At 42.7% G+C, this 23,238-nt stretch overlaps 1 protein-coding gene across 1 annotated transcript in view; it reads left to right on the top strand.

Moving 5' to 3' along the window:
* ism1 (isthmin 1) overlaps positions 1–6,964 on the top strand; it is a 93,997-nt gene extending 87,033 nt beyond the window's left edge. The window contains exons 5-6 of the mRNA XM_070888776.1: positions 4,792–4,881; positions 6,172–6,964. Of these exons, the coding sequence (XP_070744877.1) occupies positions 4,792–4,881; positions 6,172–6,689 (608 nt within the window). The 3' untranslated portion in view covers positions 6,690–6,964. The remainder of the gene's footprint in view (positions 1–4,791; positions 4,882–6,171) is intronic.
* The last annotated feature ends 16,274 nt before the right edge of the window (positions 6,965–23,238 follow it).

Below are 23,238 nucleotides of genomic sequence, written 5' to 3'. Positions count from 1 at the left end.
CTGCCCTTGTCTTTCTAGGTGGTAGAAGTCGCAGGTTTGAGAGGTGCTGCCAAAGAAGCCTTGGCAAGTTGCTGCATTGCATCTTGTAGATGGTACACACTGTAGCCACAGTGCCCTAGTGCTGGAGGCAGTGAATGTTTGTGGTGATGGATGGAATGCCAATCAGGTGAGTTGCTTTGTCCTGGATGGTGTCGAGCTTCTTGAGGTTGGAGCAGCACTCATTCAGGCAAGTGGAGAGTATTCCATCACACTCCTGACTTGTGGCTTGTAGATGGTAGAAAGGCTTTGGGGAGTCAGGAGGGGAGACAATTGCCACAGAATACCCAGTCTCAGACCTGCTCTTGTTACCATAGTATTTACGTGGCAGGTCCAGTTAAGTTTCTGGTCAATGGTGACACCAAGCATGTTGATATTGGTAGATTTGGCATTGCTAATGCCACTGAATGTCAAGGGGCGGAATAGGTTGGTGCCTCAGTTTAATGTACGCCTGGTACTGCTCTTCTGCACTCCTCATTGAACCAGGGTTGGTCCCCTGACTCAATGGTAATGGTAAAGTGAGGGACATGAGGTTACAGATTGTGGTGGAATGCAATTCTGCTGCTGCAGATGGTCCACAGCGCTACATGGATACACAGCTTTGAGCTGCTAGATTTGTTCTGAATCTATCCAATTTAGCACAATGGTAGTGCCACACAGCACAATGGAGGCAGTCTTCAGTGTGAAGACAGGACTTCATCTCCACAAGGACTGTGCGACAGTGGCCACTGCTACCAATGCTGTCATGGACAGTTACATCTGTGACAGGTTAATTGGTGAGGACGAAGTCAAATAGAGCCCCCTCCTCTGAGACAGAACATTCCCAGGGATGGTGATGGAGGAGTCTGGGACATTGGCTGAAAGGTATGATTCTGTGAATATGACTGTGTCAAGCTGTTGCTTGAATAGTCTGAGGGACAGCTCTCCCAATCTTGGCACAAATCCTCAGATGTTAGTGAGGAGGACTTTGCAGGGTCGACTGGGCTCGGTCTGCCTTTGCCGTATCCGAAACCGGTGCCTAGGTCGATGGCGGGTGGTCCATCCGGTTTTATTCTTATTACTGCTTTTCATAGCAGTTTGTTAAAACTGAGTGGCTTGCTAGGCCATTTCAGAAGGCAGTTAAGAGTTAATCACATTGCTGTGGGTCTGGAGTCACATATAGGCCAGACCAGGTAAGGACAGCAGATTTCCTTCCCTTAAGGATATTAGTGAACCAGATGAGTTTTTATGACCATCTGATAGTTTAGTGGTCACCATTACTGATACAAGCTTTTTATTCCACATTTATTTAATTAACTGAATTTTAATTCCCCAGCTGCCGTGGTGGGATTTGAACTCATGTCTCTGGATCATTAGTCCAGGCCTCTGGATTACTAGTCCAGTTACATAACACCGCACTTCTCTCATTCTATGATTTGGTACTATGATTAGCCTACACCTTGGATAAGCATAAGCTTAAAAATAGGGAGAGATGTGTATAACGAACTGTTGATTCACTGTCACCCGTTTTACACCATCGCACAACGTTAACATTACCCCCTTTGTGTTTAATCTGAGTTCTTGCCCAAATTTCCAACAATTAATTTTGACCATTGGCACATGAGTGATTAAAAAAACAGTGCCATAACTTCTCTGGAATTTAAGACTTTCCAAAGAAATGTGATCTTGCAGTACCACAGTCTGTTTTTCACAGGTGTAATTCTGGGGGTTAAGTGGAAGTCAATGTGCATTCTGGAGGTGGTGGTGCAAATGGGACACATTGTCTGGTGGGAGGAGCCAATGAAACTAGAAATTATTTCACACATGCTTGTTTAAATCAAAGCAAAACTGCAGAGTAGACCCAAATTTTAAAATATCCTTTCTACTCTTTATCTGGACAGTAAGCTTACTGCCCTGTTAGGAGCAGGTGGTAAGTTGTCACTATCCAGAGACCATTTCCTGTGGTTATTTTAAGGAATTGGGAGTGGGTCAGCAGTAATTGCCACCTGCTCCTGATTTTCTGCTGTTCGTTCAGGAATGCTTTTAAAACCACCTCAAAGTATCCCTCCATACTGCTTCAAGCATTGACTTATACATTTCTTAATGAAAAGTTCATTTCACAAATAGCTAGAGTGTTGTACCCAGTGGGGCAGGGATTAGGGCAGTGTGTGTCCATCACAATTGGCAACTTAGTTTTATTTCTACACCGACCCTCCACATCCGACTTTCAACGGTGGCCTGGATGTTGCAGCGTAACTCCGCCATTGCCATGAACCATAGTTTCAGGCAACGAAACACTTGATTCTCCAATGGTGCTGAATTAACAGATTGAAATGAATGGCTCCTGCAGATTTCTGCTGGTGGCATTGCCTTATGCTCATTCGCCCAGGGGGAAGTTATTCCTGATGTATTAGGGTAAATTTTGCACTGCTGGAAGGTTATCACCATAGCCGGTGCATACTGGAAAACTTCAGGCATGCTGCCCATCACTTTCTGTTCTTTGGAATCAGTGGATGGAAAATTACAGCCTGCGTACTCCTGAATTTCCGATATGCCCTGGCTGCGTGTAGGATTCTTCCAAAGGCACGGAGCCTCACAAGATTTACCCTTTATATTTTAGGTAGGAAATAGCATAGGAAGAGCACCACATAGACTTATTTTTATACATTAGAAAAAACATAATTTTCAACAATGTATTCTTGCTAGAGAAGCCCAAAGTTTGGAAGAGCTGGTAGGGCGGGTTGTAGTTTCTATCACCATATACACAGCATACATTGCACACCTCAGACTCAGTAATTTAGTTCTAGTTCTCCTTTAAGGACTTTCTAACTAATTACTAAGTAGCCTCTTTTATACTCTACCAATTAAAGTTTCTGTAAGAGGTTCAAAGGGAAACTCTGGTGGCCAAGTCATTATTACGACTTTGAAAATATGTACGAGTTACTAATTTTCTTCTTATAGAACTCTCAGAACATTTAAGCTTTCATGGTGTTTAAATACTAAATTATAGATAGTTGATGCAATTTTTATATCTGACATTCGGCTTTCCTTTCTATTGCTGCTGGCCTCAAAACATAGTTTTCCAGCCTGAAATTATTACTTGTAGAAACCAAATTTTCAACATACCAATTTTGTTAATGCAAATCTTAAAATTTAAGAAACTTGTATAATTCAATAATTGTAATTATAAGACATTATTAATGGTCGATAGTTTAATGGTCATGTTTGTGGATAGCTTTGTATTTAAAAGCAGAATCACATTTCAATTTGTACTGTACTGAAGATTGTACCTGGAAGTGTCATTATACTGAGGAATCTGTCCTCATTAGATGTGAATATCCTTCAAAAACTATTGCAAGCCAAACATCAGTAATAGCTTACTATTTAAATATATTAAAACATTGTGAACTTCAATTTCTAACTAAAAATGTCATTTAATTAAGTATTACCATTTATTCCAACTAAGATGTAAGCAGCCTTGGTTGTGTGGTGGCACTCTGGCCTCTGAGTCAGAAGGTTGTGGGTATAAACTCCACTTCAGAGACTTGAGCATATAATCCAGGCTGGCACTGCTGTTCAGAGCAGGGAAATTGTTCTCTCCAGAGTCCTGGCCAACATTTATCTCTTAACCAACAGCATTAAAACAGATTATCTGGCCATTTATCTCATTGCTGTTTGTGGGAGCTGGCTGTGCACAATTTGGCGGCCGCATTTCCCTACATTTTAACAGTAAATACACTTCTAAAGTACTTCATTGATCGTAAAGCACTTTGGGACATCATAAAAGGTGCTCTACATAAATGCAAGTTCTTTCTTCTTTTAGACTGAAAGAAAATGGAGTCTTTTAGCAAGAGCATTACAAAAATCTACTTGGAATTTGTGTTCTCTCTTTGCTTCAGTGAAAACAGATCTGGCTATATCCCACTATGTCAAGCCAAACACAGTACAGGCAGAGCAGTCTGAATTGGGACCTATTAATTGCTAAAATAAATCAAGACTTTTAATTAACACAACTTTCCTCCTGAATTTTCATCCTTCAACAGCCCCTTCAGCCAAATGTCTACAGCAATGCGTGTGAGGTTGGATTAGATGGCAAAGTTCCCTCCTTCCCACTCCAAAAGCAGAACACTTTACTGTCATCAAATCCACCACTTTGCAACCAGCGAACCAACTGGGAAAACTGCCAATTGCAAGCTTTGAGACATGACCCTTCAATGAAGTTAGCAATCTTATTCTTCAGGCCAGGCACAATAATTCAGGCTTTAATACACTCTCCCAGTGTCAACTGTGGCTCAGTTGGTAGCCTTCTTGCCTCTGAGTCAGAAGGTTGTGGATTTAAGCCCCACTCGAGACTAGAGCACAAAAATCTAGGTTGACACTCCCAGTGCAGTACGGAGAGAGTGCAGCACTGTCGGAGGTGCTGTCTTTTGGATGAGGCATTAAACAAAGGTCCGGTCTGCCCTCTCAGGTGGTTGTAAACGATCCCATGGTACTATTTTGAAGAACAGGGGACTTCTCCCTGGTATCCTGGCCAATATTTATCCCTCAATGAACATCACTAAAACAGATTATCTGGTCATTATCACTTTGCTGTTTGTGGAAGCTTGCAAATTGACTGTCGCGCTTCCAATATTACAACAGTGACTACACTCCAAAAGGCTTTGGGATGTCCTGAGGTTGTGGGTGCTATAGAAATGCAAGTCTTTCTTTTCTTTCTCTTTAAGTATTTCAATAAATGTTTAAAACCCTTTCTTCCCCACCCTCTTCCCTCTCAAGGAATTGAAGATACTTTCAAGACAGCTGCCACAGAAATGAGTCTAATGGCTGGAGGTGAAGACATAAATGCTACAGAGTTATTTGGAATAGGTAGGTCGTTGGTCTTGCCAAATGTAAGTCTAATACAAGATAAATTATTTTCAAGAATTATGAACCTAGTGAGATGGCAATGAACTATATAATCAAACCCACTTTAGAGTTACTTATCCAAGTGTTATTGGGACTCTGGTACTTTAAAGGGGCATTGTCTTCACACACAAAAAAGGGTAGGAAACCTTTTCTTCAATCTCTGCAATGCAATGATACAAATTATTTCAAAAATTGTATCATGGAAATATCAGATGTATGTGAAGCCACAACAAAACTGACACATGTCTGTTGGATTGTTCTCCACCAGACACTGTCTTTTTAAGTATGCGATGTTTCCCATATATAACAGATAAAGTTATGAAGATGAAAATGTATGCTGGATTTGCAAGGCTTTGATTAAGAGGGCGGCATGGTAGTGCAGGCCATTAGGCACTGAGTGCAGTGCACCACTGAATGCTAAGTGGGTGCTTCAAAGTCGCGCGTCTCCATAGGGTGAATCCGCCATGCCATTGTAAGTAGGTACCAAAGTGGGAGCCACAAACTTCTCCATATGGAAGGGATGAGGGAAAATCTGAGGGGGAGCCCAATTGCGGAAATCTTGGGCATCTCCTATTAGCTGGTTGCAATAAGGCATTTGCAGCAACCTAAAGCCTGTACCTACCCACTGTGAGAGAGACGGCATGAGGAAATAATGAAATCCCGCGCACGTCAATCAATGTGTGAATTTTTGCATATTGTTATGTGGATAAAGATATAACACGCTATTGCTGTTTGTTCTGCGGTCTTACCATCCTTGTGACTAAAAGGTTCTCGCTAGGGCAAAATCAAAGAAACTGGATATTTTTGAAATGAGTGGGGCATTTTCTACTCAAAAACTTCAGACTCGGTGTGACAATTAATTTTCAGCTTAATGAGCTGTGCCTCTCAAGTGAGATTAAATACGTGTGCAACAGACAAGTTTGTGAAGCAAATAGGTTTTTTTTTAAAAAAAGGTCTTGTCATTCCAGTAAAGTGTTTGGGATGTCATTTTTACCAAGTGTGTGTTAGCAGAGTTGTGCAATACCATTGCATCACCAATCACACGTCTGCTGCAAAATAAGCAAAATGTCTATGAAAAATTAAATGATTCCATAAGTCACAGCATGCAAACATTTCTGGTGGTGATAACGGTGGCTGAGTAAATGGAGGTTTTATGCAGGTCATCTATGAATTGAGACTCTCTACAATAATGATAGTGCCTCTTTAAAGTAAATACTAACATTATAAAATATTCCCCCCTCACCAAATCAGATACCGACAGCTGCGAAAGATGGATGAACTGTAAGAGTGAATTCTTAAAGAAGTATATGCACAAAGTTGTGAACGACCTTCCCAGCTGCCCTTGCTCCTATCCAACAGAGATTGCCTACAGCACAACTGATATCTACGACCGACCCAAACAGAAGGACTTTCGCTGGAAGGATGCAAGTGGTCCAAAAGAACACCTGGAAATCTACAAACCAACAGCACGCTACTGCATTCGCTCTATGCTGTCCCTGGAAAGCACAACGCTGGCTGCACAGCACTGTTGCTATGATGAGAACATGCAACTTATCACGCGTGGTAAAGGTGGGGGCACACCAAACCTGATTAGCACAGAGTTCTCAGCAGAACTGCATTATAAAGTGGACATTCTTCCGTGGATCATTTGCAAAGGGGACTGGAGCAGGTACAATGAGGTCAGACCTCCAAATAATGGTCTAAAATGTACGGATAACCCTTCGGATGAAGTGTACAAAAGACAGTTCGAAGAAGCCAGGGAGTATTAAAAGCAATTCCTTTCTCGGCTCGAATTAGTAGACTGAATACTCGCAGCCACTTTCTGGAGAAGCTATTTCATTTCCATCTGTGGACAGACATCAAGTTCACTGGATATGCGCACCCGAAGCATAAAAATACCATAGAACAGAGTTCAGTCACTTGGCACCTTGTCGATGCTTTGCTTTGCCTGTTCCAAACTTTTGAGGACCGATTTTTTTGGCAGCGACAGGCTCGTAGTTCAAAGGGAAAGCTGTGCCCCTTTTTGAACACAGGCAATCAAAGGGAAGCACATTTGTTTAATCTAATTCCGTTAGAGGGAATGGGGAGGGGAGGCGCAGGGGGGTTGGGGGGGGGGGGGTGGAGACAACCCACAGCATTCAAAGCATTCTGTGGATTGGAGTCATTTTCAGTGAATCAAACCATAAACAAAGGAAGTGGCACTTTTAAGAGTATCGGCCCTTTTCCCACATTGGCTTTTATATGCTCTTGAGACCCCTCAAGAGTCTGTTTATAAGGTATAGCTTGTATTGAATGCAAAAAATGTTAGAATCTCACTTTGTAAAGTTGTGTCTTATTTTTCTTGAATTTTCTTATTGAAACCTCTTTTAAACAATGTTCTTAAGATTTTTTTAAGTCTGCATTATTTTTGTATAGTATTTATTGAACTGCAGTTATACACACGCACACTCTCTCTCTCTCTCTCACACACTCAGACACAGTGCTTCATGTGGTTTGCTTATTTTAGATACCATCTGGACTGTAAGCCAGCTGAGCAAAGAGAAGAATAAGCAAAAGGGTATTCGTAAACCTTAATGAAAAGCAAATCTTAAAATTCAATTACAATTTATTTTAAGTATAACCCGGAGGTTGTCCTTCCTCCTCCCCTCACCCTTATTTTGTGTGTGAGAAATGTTTTAACCTGCACCTTTTATCAGTCCATTGCTATCAGACGGAGGCCAGTTCCCACAAGCGTTTGATCCGTGACCACTTGCAGGGAGCAGCTGCTGACCCTTATAAGCAAGAACACATATATCAGCTTCAGATGTGCTGCTGCTGTTGCTGGATTGCCAGGCATTGTTGTGCCTTCTAACCTGACTGCTATTGCACCAACCAAGTCTATTTTTAATTTCTATTCTGAAACCACCGTTGGACAATCTCATTTCCTGGAGAGAGGAGTACATGTTAAATTTATTTTTTTCTCCTCCTATTTTCTCTAAGGCACAAGTGCCTCTGAAACATTTAGTAGTAAATGCCAGTCCCTACATTACTGTAGCTAAGATTACATTTTCCTAAGGGATGAAGACAACTGATCTTTATCTAATCATCCAGTCTGCCCAGGAAGTCCTGGAGATCAAAGCAAGGTGCATTTATTTAGCACTATGTCAAGTTAAAAACAGTTCAGTGGCAGACATATGATCTGCCCAAGCTTGAATCCTTTCTGAATGACATTGCCTGTCTTAGTATCTGAGCTCTTCCAGCAATCCATTCTCAGCTGCTCAACGTTAAAACTGACATCCTTCAACACATCACAGAAGTCCTTTTATGAAACTCACCGCCACTTCCGTTGACTGAAATATGTGTTCACTTAAAAAAATAAATAATTTAACGTAATAACCATATGTTTAATAGTTTGGAGACCTAAAAATGCTTTCTAACGCACTGGTACAAAAACAGGACCACCATATAATGGATGCAATGATTATAGCTTTAAAAGTTGAAATACTTTATGAACAAGGCTGGTCTTTAATCCAGATAAATAAGTTTGTACTATGATTTCTTCCATACAGTTCCTGATCTCAGGGAATGGGGATACGGCCCGGTTAATTATCTCATACTTTAGTGCCTCAAAGCCTCCTTGATAAAGTGTAACATCCCCACCGGCATCCGGGAATCCCTGGCCCAAGACTGCTCAAAGTGGAGGAAGAGCATCTGGGAGGGCATTGAGCATCTCGAGTCTTGTCGCCGAGAGCATGCAGAAATCAAGCGTAGACAGCGGAAGGACCGTGCGGAAAACCAGGCTCCCCACCCACCCTTTCCTGCAACGACTGTCTGCCCCACCTGTTACAGAGACTGTAATTCCCGCATTGGACTGTCCAGCCACCTGAGAACTCACATTTAGAGTGGAAGCAAGTCTTCCTCGATTTCGAGGGACTGCCCATGATGATGATGAATTATCTCAACTGGAAGCAAAGGAGAGTTAGGACAACAGGTCCCAGCATCCCTGGGCTGGGGCAGGAGGGGGAATTAGCTAGCATTACAATTCTTCAACGCGTCATGGTCATCCCTGCTGGAAAGTCTGCTCCTGTGGATACCAGGTGAAGATAAGATTGGGCACACATGTGACTCATAGCCTGCTCAACAATGTCCAGGTCCACACATGGAGAATGAAGACTTGGTACTGGAGCATGGGCCTCAGGGGCAGAGAAAATTGGAACAGTATATTAAATATTTTAATCAACATTTTCTTCCCATTTCCCCCAACTATTTAAGTCCCTCAGAATCATAGAAACTTACAGAACAGAAGGAGACCATTCAGTCCATCATTCCAGTGTTGCCTCTTTGAAAGAGCAGTTGTGCTTAATCCCATATCCCTGCTTTTTGTCAGTAACCTTGTAAGTTCCTCATCCTCATGTACCATCAAGTTTGATGAGGTAACAGAGAGGATTGATGAGGGTAATGTGATCCACGTAGTGTACATGGACTTCCAAAAAGCGTTTGAAAAAGTGCCACATAATTGGCTTGCCAGCAAAGTTGAAGCCCATGGAATAAAAGGGACAGTGGCAACATGGATACGAAATTGTCTAAGGGACAGGAAACAGAGAGTAGTGGTGAACGGTTGTTTTTCGGACTGGAGAAAGTTGTACAGTGTTGGAAGGTGGCAGGGCAGGTTGAGAAAGTGGTTAAAAAAGCATACAGGATTCTGGGCTTTATAAATAGAGGCCTAGCATACAAAAGCAAGGAAGTTATGATGAACCTTTATAAAATACTGGTTCGGCCTCAAATGGAGTATTGTGTCCAATTCTGGGCACCGCATTGAAGGCTTAGAGAAGGTGCAGAAAATATTTAGGAGAATGATTCCAGGGATGAGGGACTTCTGTTACATGGATAGACTGGGGAAGCTGGGGTTGTCCTCCTTGGAGCTGAGAAGGTTGAGAGGAGATTTGGTAGAGGTATTCAAAATCAAGAGGGGTCTAGACAGAGTAGAAAGAGAGAAACTGTCCCCATTGGCAGAAGGGTCGAGAACCAGAGAACATAGATTTAAGGTGATTAGCAAAAGAACTAAAGACGACATGAGGAAAAACATATGCAGTGAGTGGTTAGGATCTGGAATGCATGGCCTGAAAGGGTGGTGGAGGCAGATTCAATCGTGACTTTCAAAAATAAATTGGATAATCTGAAGGATTAACCTGTGCTGTAACCATTCTATGATTCTATACCTGTCCAACTCCCTTTTAAAATTATTTATGGAATCAGCTTCCACCACCTCTTCAGGTAGAATGTTCCAGATCCCGACAACTCAATGAAAAAAATTCTCCTCATCTCCCCTCGAGATCTTTTACCAATGATTTTGAATCTCTGACCTCTGGTTATTGACCCACTCACCTTAGGGAATAATTTTTTTCTATCTGCTCTATGAAAACCTCTCATCATCTTGAAAACCTCTATTAGGTCACCTCTTGACCTTCTCTGTTCCAAGGAGAACAGTCCTAACCTTTCCAACCAACCTCTCCTCATCCCTGGTAACATCCTGATAAACCTCTAATTAAATCCGTTCTCCCCCTCACCATGTACATTTCCTTACTGAAAGGATGGGCAGTGTCAGCTCACTGGCAATACTCCTGCTGAGTCAGATGCTATGCCATATTCATGAGCGTCCCCAAGGCAGCTTGTCAATTTCCTCTCCTTCTGATAAAATGATCTGTTCTGTACTCAACCCTGCCCAAGATCAGAGAACTGCAAATGTGAACTGACAATTTATAACTATTGAATGTATCAATCCCGCCATGCAATGATGCCACGTACAAGCAGTTTAACAGCAATTATCTCCATGTGTCTGATCAATTAACATAAACCCACAACTAATCAAAGCATATTTTTGCAATCATCCACCTTTATATTTCAAGCACTCAATAGCAACAGTAAGCTTTCGCCCAATGACAGGGACTTAGAAAATATCATGGATCCAATTATTACTGTTTTTTTGCATAAGAATAAAGTTGCCACAAGGCAGCTTGAATTTTCTCCATGTAACCAGTACTAAGTTTAGTATTACCAATATTAAAATGCACATTCTCCACTCGCAACCTTCCACTAAGACTGATACCGCCATGTGAACTTGCAGCTTACAGTTCTCTGGTGTAGTGTCTCCAGTTTGTTGGGTTAACTTGAGGAACTCTCATGAAAGGCTTCTGCGGAAAAAATTAATAAAAATTGGTTCCTTGCAGACAGATCAAACCAATGTCAAAAGCTTCTTGGCTGCAATGGGGTGGGATTTTTTTTTAAATAGAGACAATACACTGGCACAATTGTCTTGCTGCTCAGCTTTCCTGTCACCTTTGTGGGGGACCGCCTATGATGGTGATGATGACTGCATCACAAATGTCTTGGAACACACTGGGGAAATGAATATTTTGTAGGTACTGAAGTGATTGTAAATCACAAACTGACCCTTAGAATAGAGGTGAACATTTCTCTGTGCTCTTCTACAAATAGGAAGCACGCAGATGCTTAAAATAAAATTATAGTTTAATTTAGAATCCTGATGAGGGTATGTATCCTATGAGGGCACACAATTCCTTTTACCCATTTTGTCCCCTAGGGCCTCGCTTGGGTCATGCGCCTTCTAGATCCAAGAGGGCACAGCAGACAGCCTGCTACCAAGTGACCATCATTCCATTTTTGACTGCCCTCAGCTTTTTGATAGTGTCTCGCTGGAGACACTTGTGTGGAACAAATGTTAAACTTGCTACTTGTCAGCTTGAGTTTGAATGTTATCCAGGTGAGGCTGGAGGCTAGCAGGGACAGCTTCATTATTGGAGGAGTTGTGAATAGAGCTACATATTGTTGAATTGTCAGCAAACAGCCCCACTCCTGACCTTATAATGGAGGGAAGGTCATTGATGAAGTAACTGGAGATTGTTGGGGCCAGGACATGTCCTGAGTAGCTCTTGCAGTGATGTCCTGGGGCTGTAATGACTGGCCTCAGCCAACCACAACCATCTTTCTTTCCGTCAAGTATGACTCCAGTCACTGGATCTCCATTGCCCTCAGTTTTGCTAGGGCTCCTTGGTGCCGTAATTGGTCAAATGATGCCTTGATTTTGAGGGCTGACCCCTCTGACATTGAGCTCTTTCATCCCATGTCTTGTTCAAGGCCAAGATAAGGTCTGGAGCCAAGTGGTTCTGGTGGAACCAACAGAGTGCCAGTAAACAGGTTATTAAATGAGTCAATGTTGTTTGATGGTAATATCAATGACTCATTCCATCACTTCACTGATGACTTGGTTACATTTATCCTGTTTTTTGTGGATAGTACATACCTGGGTAATCTTCCACATTGTCCAGTAGATGCCAGTGGCAAACCTGCACTGGAATAGCTTGGCGAGGGGAGCAGCTAAAACTGGTGCACAGGTCTTCAGCACTACAGTTGGGAGTTTATGACCCATAGCCTTCACTGGGCCCAATGCACTCAGAAACTTCTTAATGTCACGTGGAGCAAATCTGGTGGGGACCTCGGGAGAAGGAAAATGTAGCAGACAATCTGCACATACAACATCTCAAATCAGTGAGATAAATGACCAGTTAATCTATTTTCTTTTTTGATATTGGTGGAAGCCAGAGACTTGGGAAAATTCCCCTGCTCCTCTTTGAATAGTGCAACCATGGTTATGCTGATAGCGTGAGATGAAGTAGCCAATGCTCCCTCTAAGTTGCGTTGCCGCGCTGTAATGGGAAAGCTCCCACCCACGCCGCTCACTCCCTTTTCCCATTCTATGTACCTCACACGCACAGAAATTTAAAGGAACTGCGCAGTAAAAGAAACTGCGCAGTAAAAGAAACAGGGTGCACAGAACAAAGCGCAGTTTGCAGGGAACATTGGAAGTCCAGTATGAGGAAGCACATGTGGAGTATAAACACAGGGACAGACTACTTGGAGCGATTGACCTGTTTCAGTGCTGTGAATTCTATATAATTCTATGTAAATGGGGTGAGCAGGATTCTGATCCATCACGAACCTAAAACTTAAGCAGAGTGGAAAACAGGTATTCTGTGCATTTTAAACTTTTGACAGATAACTGTAAGCAGGTTACCTGCCTACTCACCAAACTGTAGCTGGTGTGGCAGCTTGGGGAGTACCAGGAGAAGGGAGAGGGGAGAAAATAGTCTGATACAGAGGGATTTGTACCCTACAACAATAATTTCTTCTTGGATCAAATCATCAGAGATTATATTTGAAGGGAAAATAATTACAGGGCTATGAGGAAAGAGCAGGGGAATGGGATTGATTGGATAGCTCTACCAAAGAACCCACACAGACACGATGGTGCTGTATTGTTCTATGATCTATGATTAATAGTCATTATTAACTGAATATTATTTATTTCGAAGCACAATTCAGATTAGTAATAAATTCAGCAAGTCTTAGCATTTTATTTACATCAATTTATCTCATCAAATATGTTCAACAAAATCTCAATCAGTTCTTGCATATGAGAGCGGAATTTTTCCCACAGTTAAACTGCATGTGTTCCCTCTTTAAAGGTTTACTTCTATGTCATGTCGTTTCTTCCAAATGAGATTTGAACTTTGGTAGCATGATGATGTGTGTGAGAGGGGGGCCCAAAGCTGATAGTAATTTATTTAGTTGGCTCCCCTCGACAGCTCAAGGGTACTGGTGTATACCTCAGGAAATGTCTCACCATAATGCCACAGAGATATTTAGTTAACTGTCACTGTTAATTAGATGGCTCCATAGAACCTGGTAAACATAAAACGCACAACCTTACTGGCAACTTCAGCATCTTCGCAACAATATAAATATTATTGCCTGTTAGCAGTGACACTGCCGGGAGACTTTAAGAAAAGGTTCTCTGAACAGGGTGAACATTTTCTTGTTCCGTGTCAGAGCTTGAGGCTGAAATTTCATTCGGCCATCCAAATGTTTCCTGGTAGCTTCGTAACACCATAAGGCTAAGGTTTCCTGGGGCCCAAAGTTCTGAGTGTCAAAGCAGTTGGGACATCTAAAATCACCACACAAAGTTAACCAAAAAGGTTTTACAAAATGTTGACTTTCCTATTTAAGAATGATTCACATGCTTTTTTCCAAAAAGAATAATGAAATAAAAGTAGCAGAAAGCAAAATCACAAATTTTAGTTCAGGAGTCAGTATTGTTGTATTTATTTTTAAAAATCAAATGTTTAAATTAAGTTTGAAGATAGGTGGGATGAGTTAAAACTGTCTTCAAACCACCACGGTTTTGGAAATAACAGATCTTCGTGTTCATAAAAAAAAATTGTTCCTCGTCACATATTCAAGTCATCAAGATCCACGGAGCAGCCCTGGACAATGTGGACCACTTTCCATTCCTCAGGAACCTATTATCAGCAAGGGCAGACATCAACAACGAGGTTCAACATCGCCTCCAGTGCGCCAGCGCAGCCTTCGGCCGCCTGAGGAAGAGAGTGTTCGAAGATGAAGCTCTCAAATCTGGCACCAAGCTCATGGTCTACAGGGCTGTAGTAATACCCGCCCTCCTGTATGGCTCAGAGACGTGGACCATATACAGTAGACACCTCAAATCGCTGGAGAAATACCACCAACGATGTTTCCACAAGATTCTGCAAATCCCCTGGGAGGACAGACGCACCAACGTTTGCATCCTCGATCAGGTCAACATCCCCAGCATCGAAGCACTGACCACACTCGACCAGCTCCATTGGGCGGGCCACATTGTTCGCATGCCGAACGCAAGACTCCCAAAGCAAGCGCTCTACTTGGAACTCCTACACAGCAAGCGAGCCCCAGGTGAGCAGAGGAAACGTTACAAGGACACCCTCAGAGCCTCCTTGATAAAATGCAACATCCCCACCGACACCTGGTAGTCCCTGGCCAAAGACCGCCCTAAGTGGAGGAAGTGCATCCGGGAGGGCATTGAGCATCTCGAGTCGTCGCCAAGAGCATGCAGAAAACAAGCACAGGCAGCGGAAGGAGCGTGCGGCAAACCAGTCCCACCCACCCTTTCCATCAACGACTGTCTATCCCTCCTGAGACAGACTGTAATTCCCGTATTGGACTGTTCAGTCACCTAAGAACTCACTTTTAGAGTGGAAGCAAGTCTTCCTCGATTTTGAGGGACTGCCTTCGATGATGATGATGATGATTTAGGTTTATTCTAGGGAGAATTGGCATTTTCCTGCCATAAAGATTAAATACCATTACATCACTAAAAAAGAAAGCGTGTTTATGATGGTTTTTCTCCTATTGTGATTTTTCCATAATTTTCTGCAGTTTTGATGAGCAACTGGGATTTTCAAAATTCAAACATAGTTTGAACGTAAGGAGAATGAGCAGGGGTAGGGCATTCAGTCTTTCGAGCCTGCTCCGCTAAAAATTGCTGTGTCTCCAACCTGATTCGAACACGCAACCTGGAGTCAGATGTGCTACCATTGTGCCACAAGGCCCACTAAAAGTTTTTAAATGGGCAAAACACACAAAATAGAGTTTATCCAAGGAAAATCAAAATGTACCCAAGGTGCTGTGTATCTGTTGGGATCAAGTTTATAGTCGTTTAATCTTTGTTAGATTTTAAAAACATTCAAATGGGGTGTGTGTGTGTGGGAGGTGGAATATTATTTATATATTAAACAAAAATAATTGATGAATTACAGGTATGTATGGTGACTCATTTGTCAGATGTGGGGTTGTATGTGGCTTCATATCTAGGCCAAACACTTTTATCGGGATGGGTAAAGTATACATGTCTGTACTTCACCCTGCGAACAGCAATTGTGCCTCATGTATATGGCCGTGCCAATTTTCAACATATTAGTACAAGAATGCAACCCGAGTTGTTTAGTTTCAAAAGCTTCACACTGATTTTTCAGAAAAAAATGTTTCAATTCTTAACATCGGTTGTGCTCATTAGGTGAGGGATATTAGTGTTGGGGAATGATATTCCCACTCCATTTCAGGCACCCTCAGATCAGGTATGGCAATGCAAACTAAAGGTCTCATTGCTCTGCCTCAACAACTTGCCACAACCTCAACCTCAAGAGCACTTCCGACTGCACTTGTGTGATATTGGCCGGAATTTTGCCGGTGCTCATAGGACCAGATCGGTGGCGGGTCAGCTGTTAAATTTTAAATGATTGACAGTGGGTCGGGACTCCGCTGTCAACCCGCTGCCACACTACTTTCCCAGATGTCGGGTCTGTCAACTCTGAACAGACCCAATACGCAGCAGCGGGGGAGACAATTTAAGTGATTAAGACCATGTTAAGAGGCTATTAAAGACAATTGTGAGCTGAACTTACCATTTTACTAGGTTTTCCACGAGGTTCCTGCTGCTTAGGGATCACGTCAGGTAAGGACGTCGGGAGTTGTGTGACCATAAATTAATTTCTTTACCTGACAGGTGCAAATGTGCTATAAAAGGTCGCATCTCACTTTCCAAGATCAAAAGCTCTTGCTCACTGCATTTGGAAAGCACATTGAGCATTATGCAGGTTGCAAATCTTTGGAGCAATCTCTCTATCCAGTGTCACCTCATTGGAACAACCTCTCTAACCATTGACAGATCGCTTCTGTCATCCCAAGTTTACCTGTCATCTATTACATTAGCATTGGTGCCCTTGAAACTATCTCACCTTGATCCTCGGAATCCCATCACGATCAGCCCCAATGGGCATACCAGCAGCACCAACAACACCAATCTTTTCCGCAATCAACTGATGTTGCACAGGACACAGGGCATCAGCACCCAACCACATTGCTGCCTGGTACACCAGGGATGGCCTCACCATGGCCAGATTTACTTCAGTTGACGCTGTACACTCTGGCTGCCACGTGATGCACCAGGTTGGCACCACCCCATACCAACACCATAAAGCAGCCCTACAATGCCCAATCCATTCCTTTCATACTCATCAGCATTGCATGGGGTACCATTCACTGCAATTCACTGAGCCACTTCCAAAGATGCACACAAATCTGTCCAAGAATGCAAAGTCCTGAAAATAAAGATTTCAATGTTTGATAACACATTAACAGAAACTTTACATGAACATTGGCGAAAAAACCCAAGTGCCTACCCTTGTGCATTGTTAGTTGTTATGCTTGCACGAGGATGAGGGTGTAAGGGGTAGCTCGTGTGATGGGGATGTGATAATGTAGATAGAGGGGTATGAGTGGAGGTGCAAGGTAAGTTGGTGTGATTAAGGATGTGCAGAAGTAGGGTCGGGAAGGCAGAGTGATGGGGATGTGATGAGTGGCACAGGAGGATGAGGGTTAGTGTGGGTTTGCAGTAACGTTTTGTAATCTACTGAGATCATTGAAAGGTTTGCACTACTGCAGTCTGGTTCTTCTGACAACACCCCAGCTGGTGTCCTCCTGTACAATGTGCAACCAGGCTGCGTTGGTTTTCTAGGTCTCTTCCGCCCATTGGAAGGGAACAGAACCTCCCTGCATGCGGCCCTGCACCACTTTGCAGTGCTCATCAGTGTTTGCAACAGCACAACAGTCAAAATATATTTGCGCATGGTCACGTTAAGGACCCGCTTCCTTTTAATTGGCCGGGAACTGCACTGTATCTTAGAAACTTACAGCACAAAGTAGGCCATTTGGCCTGTCATGCCTGTGCTGGCTCTTTGAAAGAGCAGTTGTACTTCGACCCACACCCGCACTTTTTGTCCGTAACCCTGTAAGTTCTTCATTCTCAAGTCTCTGTCCAACTCCAGTTCAAATTTATTTATGGAATCAGCTTCCAGCAACATTTCAAATAGAATGTTCCAGATCCTGACAACTCTCCGAGTGGAAAATAACATTCCTTTTTGGTGGTGGGCTCCAGCGGTCCCTTTACGGACCCGCTCATTAAGCCGCCTGTAAACCTAGTTTTCCAGAACACAGCCAGGCCAGCAACAACTCTGTTTATGGTAGCTGAATTTTGCACGGAGTCACAAACAAGCATTAGGCTCCCCTTTATGCATATGTTTCAGGCTAAGCCCTGGATACCTTTTTTTTCTTATATCAATATGGTGGGCGGTGCACTTCCAGCCATGATGAGGCCCCTTTAGTCTCCGAAAGACAGACATGGTGCCATCAGATTTTTTACGCCTAGATCTCTTGGATGTCACAGGTGCAATTTTCCAAATGTATCATTGACCAGCTAGTGTTGAGAATTTATTTTGTTTGTGTGTGCCCTGAAGACAAGATGGTGGCGGGGCCAGATGAAGCCAAAAATGTTGTCGGTTGTGAGGAAGCAAAAAACATCATCGGTTGTGAGGAAGCCAAGGAGGGTGGGGTGGGGACGAAGGAGGGAATGTTGTTGCTGAGAAAGGGAGAGGCAAAGTCATGAAGGGATTTTTAACATAAAAATGTGAATTTTAAATAGGTGGTGTTTAGCAACAGGAAGCCAACGTAGATTGACAGTTGTCAAAGGCTGCAGCTAGGTGAAGGAGGATGAGCACGGTCACAGAAACAGAGGGTGTAATTTGTGACTTTGATTTTATTACTATGCTGAGGTCAACGAGAAACTAAAGACTGACAGAGGGCAGATACATAAGTCAAAAACTGAAGCAGTGAAATTACGGGTGTACAGATACAGTTCCTATAATCTTAAATATAAATTACACTAGTACTGACTAGAGCGGAAGAACTGAAATCAAAGTTTATGTGACATTAATAGAAGCAACAAAATGACACAGGAGTAGCTGAATAAGGAAAAAAGCTTATACTTCCATATGTTGAATTACCTTATTTATTTAATATCTTAATTAAATATTATTACATTTACAGGTGTAAAGTAGCTTTGCACATCCCTGATTTTAATCACACCGCCGCTGGTGGTCATGCTATCAGCTGCCTAGGCCCCAAACTCTGGAATTCCCTCCTTAAACCATTCCACCTCTCTCTCCTCCTTGAAACCTACCTCTAACCAAGCTTTTGGTCATCTGTCCTAATATCTCCTTATGTAGCTTGGTGTCAAATTCTGTTTGATAATTGTTCCTATGAAGCACCATGGGATGTTTTACTACGTTAAAGGCGCTGTATAAATGCAAGTTGTTGTTGTTTGTAAAACCTAACAGGAAACAATAGGAATGAAATGAAAAACAAAGTCATACAGAATACACAACAAACACAAGACAAATGGTCTGAAAGTTGCATTAGGTTGTCACAAAGGTAGGGCCGCACCTCTAATCCATGAACTTCCACAGACCTTACCTGTGCAGCGGTGGGAAGATACCTAATGGAAGCCTGATACTTCTCCAAGTGGATGGGAGACATCCAAGGCTACTCTCACCATTTGCTAGTTTCACATCAACCTTGGTTAAACAGCTGGCAGAATTTCACCCTCTTGTTGTCTTGGTTATGATAGTGCTGGCTCAAGATGATCCGAGATAAGGGCAGAAAAACAAGTAAAACAAAATAAAAGGGCCCGATAACGCAGTGTCAGTCACTTATTAATGCACATTGATTGGCAGCTCCCTGCATCATCCCTACTGCACCTAGTTTGTTAGCTTTCTTTCAGTATCCACTCAAAGCAGCATGACCATGATTCTGACCTCGCGGTCCACTGCTTGGTGTAGTCTGCTTTCAAAATATCACTGGAGAAATGTTCTGCTCGAATGTTCAGGAATCCACATTTAGATAGAAGTGAAGCTGTTCTGATTTATTTTTAGGTAGGCATTATATAAAACAGCATAGCCATGAACAGTTTTCTCCCACTTCCCTGAACACAACTCAGTTGTTCCCTACATATTCTATTACGTGAAATGTTCGTGCCTCTCTTACCGTAGGTTTTGACATTTTATTGGATATACAATTTAATTTTTGAATCTTTTTTGTGGATGCATGCACAAAAAACACCCATGTTACGAAGTTAAGTTTGTTTTGTGACAATAGATAGGAAGTTCAGAAAGCCAAAGCCTCATGCTCTTGATAGATTTGCATTGGGCATTTTTCTTTCGCTTTAGTAAACCCATTTTTGTTTTTATTATTGCCCTTCCTAATTTTTCCGATTACAGTACATGAGCATAAATGCTATAAAAAAGGACCATTATGTAAATTGATCTAAGCTGTTTTATATTTAAGAAATGTAGCAATCCAACAATTTGCATTCTATAATCTCTCAACTAATGGTAAAGTTAAAATGTAAAACATTGTACACAGGTCATTTCTGTTATGCGGGGTGGGGGGTTCCCTTTATTGATCAAAATACTTCCATTTTATGAAAGGCTTTTTTGCTGAATTGGGACGGTGCTCGAAGGGGTCATAAGGGCATCACACTGCAGCTCTGTATGTTTTGATGTGGTCGGGTATCCTGCTGATGTTTGAGCTGACTTGAAAGCTGCTCTTTGTGATTTATTGAAGAGCCACTTCAGACTCTGGGGTTTAGCCATTCGTCAGTTTGGTGCACTACCTTTGATCTCCACTTGATCTAAAAAAAAATGATGTTCAGTTGGTGCCAAACAGAAAGCTTTGATGCCCAGTTTATATGACAAATGTTAATCCAGGATGAATCTATTACAGATTAAACTGAGGAGAAAAACCTGTGTGTGTGACCTACAGTGGAGTATACACGAGGCTGTTAGACTAGCATCTCCCACAATGGGTAATTTGTTGACTAGATACAGGAGTCTCGGCCCTGTAGGTTGGGCCTATACTCATTGGAGTTCAGAAGAATGAGAGGTGATCTTATCGAAACATGTAAGATAATGAGAGGGCTCGACAAGGTGGATGCAGAGAGGATATTTCCACACATAGGGGAAACTAAAACTAGACAATATAGTCTCAGAATAAGGGACTGCCCATTTAAAACTGAGATGAAGAGTTATTTCTTATCTTAGAGGGTTGTAAATCTATGAAATTCTCTGCCCCAGAGAACTGTGGAAGCTGGGTCATTGAATATTTTTGAGCAGTAAGGGTTATGGGAAGTAGGCAGGGAAGTGGAGCTGAGTCCATGATCAGATCAGCCATGATCTTATTAAATGGCGGAGCAGGCTCGAGGGGCCAGGTGGCCTACTCCTGCTCCTATTTCTTATGTTCTGTAAACTTAACACCTGCTCAGAGGTACTCTGGCACCAATTGTTTGGATTGCCTATCAAGGATGCAGATGTGCACCTCCCTGGCCTTCTGATCTTAAATGAACTATACTTTTTAATGATTTAACAGGTAGCTGCTCAAACAACATTTTAACAAGGGTTAAGGGCCTGGTTGTGTCAGCTACCCACAACAGCCTACTAGATAAACCTTCTTCTTAGGCAGTCCCTCGAAGTCGAGGATGACTTGCTTCCACACTAATACGAGCTCCAAGGTGAATAATGAGTCCTATGGAGGATCTACAGACTCTACCACAGGTGGTGGTTGAAGGTACAGGTGGGTGGGGTGCTTAGTTTGTCGTATACTCCTTCCACTGTTTGTACTTGTAAAGTCCCCCCACACCTCCAGCACAGACCTGTTCCATTGTTTAAAGTGTTCCCAAAGAATGAGCTGCGTCTGGCTGATCTCTCTTGAGCTTCTCTTATGTTGTAGTTGATTGCTCGCATTGTGGGTTGATGAGGTGTGAACGGTCGTTCCTGTGGCCCTTGATGGCTTCTGCATGCTGTCGCGAGCCTGTTCTCCTGGTTTTGTCTGTGTGTGGGGGTAGCAGCTTGTTTAGTGCTGTGAACTTCTTGTTCTGATATTTCGTTAGTTGTTGTACCTGCATTGTAAATCAACCTCGTTTCTTCTTCCCCTACCAAGAATGTCTGTGCAACCAGTGCTGCTGCCTCTAAGGTCAGGTTCTTGGTCTCTATGAGCTTTCGGAATATGCCTGCGTGGCCTATTCCTTCAATGAAAAAGTCTCTCAGCATTTCTCTCCTCAGTTCATCGGAGAACTCACATAAACTAGCCAACCTCTGAAATTCTGCCACGAAGTCGGGTATGCTCTGGCCCACACAGCGTCTGTAGTTGTAGAACCTATGTTTGGCCATGTGTAGGCTGCTTGCTGGCTTCAGGTGGTCTCTTACCAGTGTGCTCAATTCTTCAAACGACTTGCTGGTTTCTCGGGTGCCAACAGATCCTTCATTAAAGCGTATGTTTTCGAGCCACAGCTGGTCAAGAGATGGACTCTTCTCTTGTCCGCCTTATCGTCGCCTAACCAGTCTTTGGTTACAAAGCTTTGCTGGAGCCTTTCTATAAAGTCCTCCCAATTGTCTCCCGCATTGTACTTTTCATCTGACCCGTTGTTCGCCATTCTGTGGATTCTGTAATCCCGTAAGCCATTGCCACTGTAAAGTCCTGTCCCCTCAGTACAGATTCACACGAGGCATGTAGTGAAGTCAAGGTCACTCTGGACCTGCACCTTTATTTCACAGCTCTGGAATGCTGCACTTGCCTGAGACCTGTCCTTATATACCTATCTTTTGCAAGTGCACCCCTGGTGGTAACAGGTCATATCTTATTACAGTCATGTATAGCATGTTAGGATACAATTATATATAATAATGTAAGATACATGACAGTACTTGGCTTCCGCGTGCTCCCAACTAAGAAACTTGAAGTGTTTGGCGCCTTCTCGAATGCTTCTCCTCCACTTTGAGCCGTTTTGAGTCAGGGATTTCCAAGAGTTGGTGAGGATGTTATGTTTTTCCAAGGAGGCTTTGAAGACGTCCTTGAAGCGTTTCCTCCGACCTCATGGGACTCGCTTGCTGTGACGGAGCTCGGAGTAGAGTGCTGTTTTGGGAGTCTTGTATCAGGCATGTGGACAGTGTGGCTCATTAAGTATGATCAATGCCTCGATGCTGAGGATGTTAGCGTGAGAGAACACTGACGTTGGTATGTCTATCCTGCCAATGGATTTGCAGGATTTTGAGGAGGCGGCGTTGGTGGCACTTCTCCAGTGCTTTGAGGTGCCTACTGTACATAAAGCAATACAAAGGTGATCATCCAAGTCTATTCCAAGTTGAAGGAGTTCAACTAGCGCAGCAGATAGGCACAATTGGCCTCAAGTGTTCAAGTTAGAGGAAAGGGGCGACCTGTTGATTGCTATTGCTTGAGCCTGGTGTGATGTGGTTGATGTCAGAATTGGTTTAGCTGTGATACCCTCATGATTGGACTACCAATCACTGCCTAGGCTCAAATAAAAGTATGCCATTTCGCAGTTACTGGTGTGCGTGTGCGCGTCTATGTATATATGACTGGAACCATTGAATTAAGTTTCTTTAATTCACATTCCCACTATGCTACAGTCTAATTAACTTGTGGAGATCTTTCAAGTGTATTACTTTTCAAAGAAAAGGTTCCAAGTTTTATCTGATGGATTTTGGATATTAGCACAGCACACAATGTCAGAATGTTGCC

Source organism: Pristiophorus japonicus, chromosome 9 (genome assembly GCF_044704955.1).
Source record: "Pristiophorus japonicus isolate sPriJap1 chromosome 9, sPriJap1.hap1, whole genome shotgun sequence".
NCBI lineage: Eukaryota > Metazoa > Chordata > Chondrichthyes > Pristiophoridae > Pristiophorus > Pristiophorus japonicus.
This window is presented reverse-complemented; position numbering and strand designations above follow the sequence as displayed.